This window comes from Athene cunicularia, assembly GCF_003259725.1.
Source record: "Athene cunicularia isolate RWA chromosome 2 unlocalized genomic scaffold, athCun1 chr2_part1, whole genome shotgun sequence".
NCBI lineage: Eukaryota > Metazoa > Chordata > Aves > Strigiformes > Strigidae > Athene > Athene cunicularia.
In genome coordinates, this window is record NW_020799095.1 from 88553781 (window position 1) to 88565794 (window position 12014).

The window sequence follows — 12014 nt, forward strand, 5'->3', positions numbered from 1 at the left end:
GGGGGGGGGGAGGGACCTGGAATACCTTCCAGAGCTCAAAAATACTTAACTACATTTTCAACTTCTTTAGTTTTCTCAGTTGTTCTCTTCTGCTTCCAATCACCCGTCCATATGATGTGTGCTTGGGAGATCTAAACCAAAAGCATAGCATTAAGTATTCAAATTTGCTATCCCTAAAAGTCAATTTTCAAGTAAGGCGCTGAAATCCTTTGAAGGAGTATGTTGAGGGCAAAGCCTAATATGCAGTCTCTGCTGAAGTTTTCTTACTAAGTTTTTTTGTCTTTGTTCTGAGATCTGCTGCAGGATCTGCACAAATAAACTGCCCTGATCTTTGCAATTGTAGAAAAAAGATGCACTTGTAGCAAGCATTTTGATTTTGTATCAGCTTATTAAACCAGTCACTCTATGATTGAAATAACTTTTGTATATATACTTTTGTATATATCCTATCATTTTCAGTGATAGTTTCTCAGTTTGAATCAGTTGGGGGTGAGTAAGGAATTAAGGACATTCATAGTTTCAGTTGGCTTGATTTTTTTACGGTTGTCCTTAAATGAGTCATAGTGTTTAGCAGTCTAGTTTGGCTCATGTTTTCATTGAGTCAAGATATTGACAATGAGACTTGCTACAAAATTCTGACAAAAGACTGTAGTAAAATCATTATCAACTAAAGTCCTTTTTTGGTGCAACTTCAGTTGCTTCAGTAACTCAGAGTCTTTGGGCTGCTGGATGCCCAGTGTTTAGCTGTGAGATGTTTTTGTCTTAGCAGTATGTGTCTAAGAAAATTTTCCCCACCCCAGTATTTGAAACACTTCTGATCTTCTTATACATTCATTGAATTGAGTTCATCAGAGCTTGTTACGGAGAGCTAAGGCTTGGATGGAGGAAGAGATGTTACAGCAGAGCAGATATTATCTATCTTCCCCTGGGAGTAGGTGTAGTAGGCTAAGTAGTATGAGGCAGCCAAGAGTTTTGGTCATTCTTTTTATTACTGTAATGCCATGAGTTCTTTCTCTTTACTCTTAGTGTCCCTAATTTAAGAAGTAGATGAGCATGACTTCTACTGCAGAAATGTAAAATGTGAGAACTAAAAAAAAGTCTGATAATGACAGACTAATTTTTTTCCCCAATTTGTATTGCCTTTTTGAATTAAAATAGCAAAGCTGTATGTGATTCCTGATTTCTAGTGTTTATTTGCTGGGTTGTAAGCAGTGGTACATTTCATGGCACACAGTTATAGGGTATTTCCTAAAGTTTTAAGTATTTTAACTTTGATTGTAATGTATGTAATAGCAGCTAAGAGGATGAATGTTACTTGGGCCTGCTGTAGTATCTTTAGTAAATGCTAGAATCAAGATTGTTATTGCCTTTTTCCCCTCTGTTTTACCTTTATATTTTTGTATGTGTTTACATATTTTAGCAATGTTAGAAGGTTTATGGCAGTATTTTGGGGTTTGTTATGCCTGCAGATTTCATACCACTAGTAGTTGACTATTAGGATGATGTTCTAGAGATGGTAGATTATTTGCATTACAAATGATCTGTTTCTTTTTGAAGCCAAGACTCTGTAGGGAATCCAAATAGCTGATTTCAGGCCACTCAGAAACAGCTTTCAGAATGGTCAGCCAGCCATAGATACTTCCCATTTAATGCACTATTATTGAAGCACACTGCAGGGCCCAGCAGCTCACACCAGCTCCTGAGGGTAAAGCAAATTAAAGAGAATTATTGATGCACTGCCAAATGTTTGATGCTTAATGACAAAACCATCATTCTGTCTGCTCTTATAGCCAATATAAAGATGTTTTTCCAGAAAGTGGTAGGCCCCAATATGATTAAATACAAAATCTAAATATTAATACCAGATTAAGCATCTATGTGTTATATTCTACAGCAGTTTATGATATAGTGGAAGATAATTTTAACTGAAATGTGTAATTTAAGTCATCAGGCTGTTTTAAGCTGATGTGGAACATAAATTAAGATAAATCTGATGAAGCAGGTACTCCATCCATTTCCAAGACCCCATCCTTTTATAACTTAGAAATATCTAAGTTCCACTACATTCATTGCTATTAAAGTCTTTGGTGGGTTTGGTGTGTTTGATTTAGCAATTCACTTACCTTAAAAATTATGCACCTCTAGGTGCAATACCTAGTAAAAGCAGCCTTCCATATATAATTACAGAAGATCTTTCTGCATATACATTATTAGGAAAGTTTTGGTCTGGGGTTTTTTTTATTTGTAGGGTTTTTTTACAGGTTTTTGTTTTGTTTTTTTTTGTCTTTTGTGTTAAGCAGCAATGTTGGAAACTCAGTACCATGGATTTCCTATGCTCTCTTCTCTGTGAGTGAATATTGCAATATAGAACAACACATGTTTCTGAAGGAAAGTTTGTATTTTGAACAGTTTCTATGAATTCAATATTAGGAGTTACAGTACAGAATTCTTATGAATTAAAATATATATTTGGTCTTTAATTCTACTGCACCATTATTTCCTTTGGGTTTTGAGTTAAAAAATAAAAAATAGCTGGTTTGAATAAATCTTTGTGCTTCCAAACAGAAAACTTTTCACCAGTGAAGTGTTGAGAGGTACTTTGCTAGACAGACTGTTTAGGGAACTATTGTTCTTTCTTTGAAAATGTCCATGAGTGGTACTCTCATTCACTACTGTGAGCTGCTGATCTCTCTGTGTCTGGCCATTCCTGTAATGTGTGCTAATGTTAGGTCTTCAGAGAGTTACTTAGATTGTATTGCTACTGTTCCTTTAAGTAAAATAACACTACGATAACAAATTTGGAAATTCATAAATGAACTATAAATGAAACTGTAAACAAGCATGAGGATTTCATTGCATTCCTGCTATTTTGCCTAGGGGAAAAAAAAAATGTTGGTCTAAAAGAGTTATCATTGGATAAAATAAAAAGTGGCAGTTATTTGGAGGGGTTGTTGATGGCTCTCCTCAGGAGAGCCATTTTGGTAACCTGTCAGAAAAGGTTATGGGGATGCCTGCTGATGTGGCCCCACCCAGAGCAGGCATAGCTGTTGTGAATGCTCCTTTTCAACAAAAGGTGGCCTAGATTTGCTGTTACTCAGCTTCTTAGTAGTCATGTTAGATGTAGAACATTGGTTGCTTTTCTTGTACCTGTTTTGGTCCATCATACAAGTCACCAGTATCACAGTCACTAGGATAGGATGCCTAGTTTAGATGGTCTCCCAAGTTCCTTTCTAATTCTGCTTCCTGTGAATGTTCCCAGGTCTGACGGTTGTGTGCAGGTGTCATGAGAGTAGTAGTTTAACTGGGAAGAATTAATGCTGTATTATGAAATACTCAACAGTATGGTGAATGTAGTGCTGTATGTAGAGAAGTAGGAGGCAAAAAGGCCCTTTTAAATGAACTTGAGAGAAAAAAGCTTGCAGAATAATAAATAAAAAGATACCTATCAAAGACAGATTTCATTTCTCCTCTGTAGTGTGCCCTGGCAGGTAGCCTGAGGGACTTCAAAAGATGTGATTGGTCTCAAGTGAGCACGCAGAATACTCATTTGGTAGTCCAAGCTTCAAATACATAGCTGAAGGAATTTGTTACCTTTGAGATGGAAGGTATTGCATAAGAGTGAGGAAGAGTTAAAGTGATTTGACACAATAAAAGATTAGTGTTAGATCTAGTATATTCAAGCTATTTGTATATTTTTAGCTATGCAACTCCCATAACCATCATGTAAATACAAAATTAGGAAATGCAGTAGCTTGGGTTTGTGCTAGCTCTTCCTCGGACAACATGAAGACCCTCTATAGAAAAAGGGACACTAAGAGTATTTTCAGGAAACTATTTTTGTGGGGTTTGAGTCTTGGAACTTCCACATAATTTTTCAGGCTGTTGTAGTCCTCTGTTTGGCATGTGAATTGCTTCAGGTGGTGCCTTATGATGTGGGCATTTAGGATAATTATCAGTATTGTTCAAGCGTAGTGGACATGTTTTTTTGAGAGCCAGTCCTGTAGACTTAAATATCTAAATATTTGTTTGGTGGTGGTATGAATTATGACCCTGGAAGACTTAAGGCAGTGGCCTGAGTTAGCGGTGCAGTGATACCCTGACCCTTGAAAATATTCCTTCAGTGGGAAGGAACTTCTTAACTATATTGTGGGTAGGAGTCTACTTCAATACAGTGTGTCTCGGTGCTCTTTTTCAACATATTCTTCATTGTACATTTAATTTAGTGACAATGGACTTGAGATTCTCCGTGACGTGATCAGATATATTGAACTCAATCCGATAGTTGAACTCTTTGGATGGTGTGTTACGGTGTTAACCTAGAACAATAGAGTCTGAAGCGTTCTGGGAATCAAGTCACAGGCTGCATGCTTGCTTGAAGCTGTAGATTGGATAATGTGTGAACACACCATGTGAAAAGCTCAACACACCCCCCAAAAAAAAGGGTTTTGGCATTCCTTTGAGAAGAGGAACACATGATACTCAGGCAACAGAGAAATGGCTGACAAGTGCAAGAGATACGATAAAGATAGCTCACAAATGATAGCCCACAAAGTATGTTTTCATGGATCTTGCTTGGAAGGTGATGTGGGAGACTGTCTTAGAAAACATGGGTGTAACTGTCAGGCTTCATGTAAAAGTTTCTTTCGAAACAACAGTGAAAGCTGCTGTCTCATCCCTGTTGTAAGAAGCAGCTTTGCTTTCTCTTCAGTTGTTGAGAAGTATCAATACAGTGCATCTGTGAAGAGAACTGAGTGACTGTGAAGACATTCCTGTTGAAGTTTGTAGAATGCATAGTAGAAAATAGTCCAGGCAGTTTAGAAATAGTTGTATGCCAACAGGTATACATGCAAAACAGGGAGGAGAGAATCATCTGCTTGAAACTTCTGATTTGTAGCAGACAAGAAGATGATCAAATATGTCAGTAGCTTCCCACCATAACTAGTGTGAAAATCATTCTGGTAGCATAGACACTAGGCTTGTGGTTTAATGATTAATTGAGCAAAATGCAAATTCAAGGTTTGTTCCATTTAGGTACCTTAGTACCTGGAGAAAACGTCATAGCTGGGAGACTTTTTTTTTCTTTAGGTAGGTTACCCTTATCTGTTTCAAATACCTCTATCAGAAAATGGGCAGTGAGGATGTCAGAAATATTTTCAAATTTAATTTAGGATTTACTATAACTAATGCAATCTATGAATTACTTCAAACAATATTCCATGTATTTGCATTGTGTATTTCCAATTTTAAAAGGAATATAATTTTGTAGTTGCTCTGCTTATGCTAACTCTACCTGTATCAAATGCCAGGGCTTAATGAAGCTTTTAAGGTTTACTCTATTTGATTTTTGAATGAATTCAAACAATTTTTCATGTACTTGCATTTTATATTTTGTAAAAAGATGGTTTTCAAATACTTACTTGTGTAGGCCTGTCATCTCTCTGCATTAGTTCAAATACCAGTATTCACGGAACCTCAATGTAATTTGTAAAGAGCATGCAAGTTCTGACTTATGAAATAATGTTTGAATTCAGTCTTGACAGTGGGCATTTTATTACCATTATTTTTTTTTACAAAACTTCAGTACTTGATGAAGATCCACATCCCTAGGGACTGCAGTCTCCATCTCGGAGAACATTCAAGGCCCCCTGAATGCCCATTCTTCCACCTGTACATCCTCCTATAACTATGGAAATAACCTGAAGGAAAAGTGCATGTTGTGAGACCAAAACAAAAATGTGGTTTTATTTGTTACTTGCTGTGGAGCTCTGCAACAGTCAATGTTACTGTTTAAAGTCAGTAACAATAATAGTAGTAACTCAATGTGTTTCTTCAAAGCCTTGATATGTAGTGCTCCTTATCTCTTATCAGACCCTGGTCAAGTTTTGATAGACTAATATACCATCAGACCAAAGGTCCTTCCATCAACAGGAGAGAGGGGCAGCAAATGCTTAATTTGCTGATGTTGTTTGTCTTCCACTGAGCAAATGTAAAGTGATTCTTCCCCTGCTGTATTGCCATCTTGCAGGCAACCCTTTAGTACTTTAACTAAGTAGTGATGGAATTTAAAGGAAGAAAACACTATTGATCTAATGCTCATTAATGTTGAATATACTGGCATCTTTCCTTGAGAAATTTGTATTAATTTGAAATAAAAGTACTCTGAGGACATAAAATATCTTAACCTTCATTTTAACTGTAATTAGTGCATTAAGAAGAAGCTCTTTTGGGATATTTAGGAAACAGGTCAAGTCCTTAGTTAAAATGGATAGGCTGAATTCTGTGATATTTTATAATGATGCAAACCTTGTTAGGAACTGGGCTTAGCTGGTGAAGCTTTTAAGCTTACTGGTTTGAGGGATGTTAAAGAATATTTGTGTGAAGTAGACCTGGTTCTTATTCCTTTGCTGTGCACCTGTTGTTTTCAGTTCTCCCACTCCTTTAAGTTGTGCAGCTGGTACAAAGATTGTTTTCAGTGACTAAAGCTGAAAGAGGTTAGTAGTGTTTTAGCAGAAATTAAAACTACTGATGGTTTCACTAAGAGTTCTCCAGGCAGCAGGGAATTCAGATTTATTTTTTTTTTTTACCTCTTAGTAGTCTGAAAGAAGTGGAGAGTTTTGTGTGCTGGAGAACAGTTATGGGCACAGTTCCACAGGGAAATGGCTTATTTCCAGTTGCACCGGGTTTTAATTCTGTTTTGCAACTGAGAGGTGTATGTTAGCTGCCTAGTATCAGCGGTTTGCTCATGACAACTGCCTCTAAATCATAGTTTTCACAGGACTTCTGTCTCCATTCTCTTGAAAAAAGAGTTAAGTGTAAGACAGAAAGCAAATCTGCTTCATCGTAAACATGTAACTGAGAAGAAAGGATATTCTTCTTAGAAAGGATTAGTTTTTATATCTTTTGGTACTGTGCCAGGTAGGCTGATAGGCCCTCATTTAGTTGTCCGTCTTGCTGTGGGTCAATCCAGGTCACCTGAAGTGTACCCCTGGACTTCTAAAGAGTCAGTGAAAAGTAACAGGACAAACATTCAGGCCATGCTTTCAGTGTCTTCCTCTCTCAGTTGACTGGAAAGTTCTGTCTCCAAAGGATAAATTGATCTGTTGAAGGTCACTGTCTCTCCCTTTCCCTTAGAAAGGGAGAAGGCAAAGTGGGGTGGCTGTGGTTGACTAGAATAAGTCACCTCAAAGGATTAAGCACCTCTGGAAAGTGGGCAGACAGCTCATATTTTGGGATTTTGTTGGATTTAGGTACAAACATGATTGACGTTTAGGTAAACTGCATCCCACTCTAATAGGAGACCCACTTTTCAGAGGGGCTTTGAGATTTTTTTTTTGTTTCCAGATATATTTCCAGGGGAGGAGTGAACAGGAGGGTGTAATTAAACAAAGGAAATTGCTTGTAGAAATCTACTTGGCATTACATACTTTGTGTCTATTATTTGTCTTCAGCCTTGTTTTCCGAAGAATCCAAAGTGTATTTGGTTACCTTGTATTTGGTTACCTTGTTTCTGCAGTCCTTTCTCATAAGAACTCCTTGAAGTTTTTTGCTGAACTCCAACCACATATACAGACTTTGATTTAAAGCAGTTATTGGAGATGCACAAAACCAATTTCAGCACTGTAGCAAAGGTCGCTGTAAAGACTTGAGGCTGATGGATCCGTGTGCCATGAACCACTTGATGGTTATGTAGAAGTTTCCCTGACAATGCATAGCTGGGAACTGGCTGCAACACCTATTGCAACTTGCTGTGTCCTAATGATTAACCGAAGTTGAAGAGAGAGACAAAGGGACACTTGAAATACTCTGGAGTGTAGTGAAGAACTGGTTTATTGCCTTAGTAGTGGTTGAAGATAAGGCGCACGGGGTGCACATCCACGGGAAACTGGGCTTTATTGCTTCCGCTTAGCTTTCTTCTTTGCAGCTCTTCTAATTTAATGTAAAATATCTTTTTTTTTTTTAATGTAAGTCTTCTAAATAATTTAGAGTTAAAAATTGACCTGTTATATAAAGGTGAAAATAACTAGTGCTCTTATACTCAGTGAATGAAATACGTGTTACTTAGTTGTATGAAGCTCTGTGCAGTCCAAATCTACAAGAAAGCTGGGCTGCATATATAGAAGTGAATGAAGAACTGTTTTGAAGGGAATGATGACACTGACTGATCAGAGAGGTGTTTGCCTTAACTTAGAAACCTGAAATTTTGTGTTCGTTCAAAACCTGAACAGCTCAGAACGACAACAGCAGTCTTCTGGCCTTCATAGTCTTCAAGAAATATTTTGCACAGGGTTCACTTTCTCTAAAATTTAAGACACGACAATTATATTTCCAGCACTGTAATTGAGGTCAAAATCATGGTGAGTTTAAAGAAAAATAGGGGATTATTTATTTGTCTCTAATACTTTCATGTGAATTAATTAACTGAAATTTGGCAAGCTTTTAGGATTCTAATGCTCTTGTTAGGTTCTTGAATTGGCTTTCCTAGTGGTTTGTAGGAAATGTACTAAATGAGTATAGCTGACTAAGTCAAGTGTTTACTTACTGCAGATTTTGGTCATGATTTTTTTTTTTTTTTTTTAATGAAGATCAGTACATGTGAGAAATACTGTAACTGCTATCCATTTTCTCCCCTGTGGTGACGTTTTGGTTTTTTTCAGTCTTGTTTGAAAGATGTGGAACTACTGGTTCAGAGATTTCACTTATGTGCACACATATGCATGTATAAGATACCATGCTCCATGTATTTGTGTATTTGTAAGGTTTTGGTTTTATTGTCTTAATTTCTTTTTAGCGGATATAGCTCAGAGATACAGGATAAGCAAATATCCAACTCTGAAACTCTTCCGGAATGGAATGATGATGAAGAGAGAATACAGGGGCCAGAGATCTGTGACAGCAATAGCAGATTATATCAGGCAGCAGAAGAGTAACCCTATTCGGGAGGTCCAGGATTTGGAAGAAATTAGTTCTCTTGATGTAAGTCTTTCAATTTTATTCCTTCCAAATATATTCTTTTTTCCTTTTTTTTTTTTTTATGTCGAATTGGTAAAACATAATGTATTTGAAGTACATATTTACTTGGTTTTTCCATTCAGAAATGGGTGGGTGGTTTTTTTATACTGAGAGATAAACTGGATCATTTCCAGGATTATAAATTATTCCAATACATTCATTTCCAACTGCATTCATTTTGTAGCAATAATTCTACCACCAAATTACTTACTTTACTTTTAATAATGTGAAAAAAATCATATGTTGTGTTTGACAAGATTATTCTAATAATCCTCACTGAAAAAATATTCACAAGGTTGCTTCTGTAAAGGCAGAAATAACTTCTGCAGAGTTACTGACTGTTGACTGAATGGCACCTCTGTATTTAATATCCTTAGGGAGTAATGGTAGTTTCTGATAATTTAAGGTAAATTATAATTTAACCTTTGTTTTTACAGCGCAGCAGAAGAAATATTGTTGGATACTTCGAGCAAAAGGACTCTGACAATTACAGAACCTTTGAAAGAGTAGCGAATATTTTGCATGATGATTGTGTATTCCTGTCTGCCTTTGGGTAAGTTTTAAAATTTGTTGATTGCATGACTTCATTATTGAAATTATGTTAATGAGTTGTAGATAACTTAATTGAATGGACTTCTTTTAATACTTTCAGTGTGGCATAACTAAAGAGACTAGACTTTAACAAATAAATAGAGAAGGATAGGAGGATAAAACTCCTCTTAGCCTTAATGTTTGCCGTGAAAGCCAACTTTAGGTTTTTGCCTCCTTTTTCTTTTTTTCACTCTTAGTCAGTATAGTTTAAGTGTAACTGGGGGTGATACTAGACAGTTGTGTCCCAAAAACCTTCATCTTTGGAGGGAAAGGAAAACAAGTAGGGAAGAGTTTGAAAACTTTTTGCCAGAAAGTTTTCAATCAGCTTTGCAGACTGAGTAACTTTTTTTTCAACCTCTTAATTTTTTCACTTTAAAATGTGACCATTTTTATAGGGTTTTTAGTTTTGTTTTGTTTGAACTTTTTTTCCCTTCCTCTTTTTCTGTAAAGAATAAATCAGTAGTTGCTTGCTCATTTCCTCTTAATGTCTGAGGAGAGGACCTAGTTGCAAAATTCCTCATTTCTGTGCCTGGGTCTGTTTCATGTGAGTTCTATGTCACTGCACATGGTAACAGTTTAGAAAAGCAATTGCAATGATGAGCTACATAGTCCAAGACTAGAAGAACAACCTACAGAAATTCAAATTTCTCCTTGTTATACAGATTTACAGCAGTATTTTAAAATATTAGAAGATCTTCACTGGAAGAAGAAGAATAAATTGGGAGTGAGTCCCATTTAAGTAGCATAAGAAAAATTTATAGATTCTGCAGTGTTTAATGTGCCTGCACCACTCAATTTAAAATGATTGGGCATTAATGTGAATGCAGTGGTTTGCAGTTTACCCACAGTTGCAAGATCAAGAATCTGCATGGGTTATATTACATACAGTTGCCCTAAGAGCTCTTTGTAGGGGAAGTATCAAGGTAGAAAATTTTATCTGTGTGAATAAAATTTGTTGTCAGTCACTGATACCTTTTCCAAAAAAAAAAAGTTAGGGGTAGGGAAGAGTATTTGTAATGTCCAGTAGTATGTGTGGTTTTCCTTTCTTTCAGTTCCCAATTATGGATCCTATGACTGTGTAAGCAGGCTTGGCCATGAGAGAAGAATCAAATCTAGTAAATCTGTGATCTGCAGGTCTGTTGGCCTTGTTGCTAAAGAGTGGCCATTATCTCAGATGTTTTCTGATGAGTGCATCCATACTTGTTCTTGGGGCAGCCAGTCTGAAGAGTTATTAAAATTTTAATTCTTTTTTTTGCCCCCTTGTATGATTCTTTTTTTAAGAATGCTTTTTAAAACAACATTAGTAAGATAACAATACTTTTAAGATTCTCTCTCCTGTTGTTTGAGTCTGTTCATCTTTGGTTTACTATTTGTCAACTTCATATAATGAGAAATAGTCTCCCACCACTCTTTGTTAGCATTTGGTTGTTGGAGGCTGTTCTTGAAGTAGTATTTTTTTATTATTTTTCTTTAGATATAAGCAGTAAGCAAACATGATGGAACAGATCAGAGTTTGATTATTTGTAACCTGCCCATCTAACTACAGATTGCGCAGCCAGCTTCTCATTACTCTCTTCTCCAGATCCCTGTTCCCTTTCTAGCCTGGAGCTGTTAGTGTTTTAAAGTGCAACCTTCCAGGCAGCAACCTTAGAAACTAAATGTTTTCATCTCTGAGGGTCTGTGGCTCTCAAACTTACTAAAAAATTATATATGAGGAGACTTCAGAGGGAGATACTGGCTATATAACAGTGTTTCCTATTCAGATTATATATAGCACACTGTTTCATGGGGAGCTGGCATTGATTGGTCTAACTTTTCTGACTGAGCATCCTAACAGCCCCTGGGAGGGATTTTTGGTTTTGCTATGGGCAGACTTCTACAGGTATATGGTTTGGGAGGTATATGGTAAGGTGAGCTGTCGTGTTCAAGCTTCTACTAAGCTGAAATAAACTCACAGCAATCAATTTGACATGAAAAAAATACTGCACTAACCTCTGTCAAGGCAGAACTGTTCCCTGCTATGCCAAAATTCTGGTTTTAGGTAGTTGTAATAGCTTATTTTTAAACTGTATTAACTGTATTAAACTGTATTAATGGTACTTAGTTGCAGATCATCTTGATGCTTAAAACTATTCTTAAATCAACTGATCCTTACAGTTCTGTTAAGATCTGAGGTGACCACAGAGCAAGATTAATGAGAGAAGACTTGTAAACAGAAGGAGATAGGAGGGATACCGATGAGATTTAGAGGTAGATTTTAGAACTAGAGGGGGATAAATCTGAAATGTTTGTAGACATGAAGAGAATGGCCTTGTGCCACTGAGCCACAAGTCTAGGAAGACAAAAGCAGAAAACCAAAATAAACAGCCAGAAATTACTTTTATCTTAAAAGGCTATGATGAACCATACGTAAC

At 36.6% G+C, this 12014-nt stretch overlaps 1 protein-coding gene across 1 annotated transcript in view; it reads left to right on the forward strand.

Moving 5' to 3' along the window:
- ERP44 (endoplasmic reticulum protein 44) overlaps positions 1-12014 on the forward strand; it is a 52773-nt gene that overhangs the window by 25644 nt on the left and 15115 nt on the right. Inside the window, exons 5-6 of the mRNA XM_026841869.1 lie at positions 8789-8973; positions 9447-9562. Of these exons, the coding sequence (XP_026697670.1) occupies positions 8789-8973; positions 9447-9562 (301 nt within the window). The remainder of the gene's footprint in view (positions 1-8788; positions 8974-9446; positions 9563-12014) is intronic.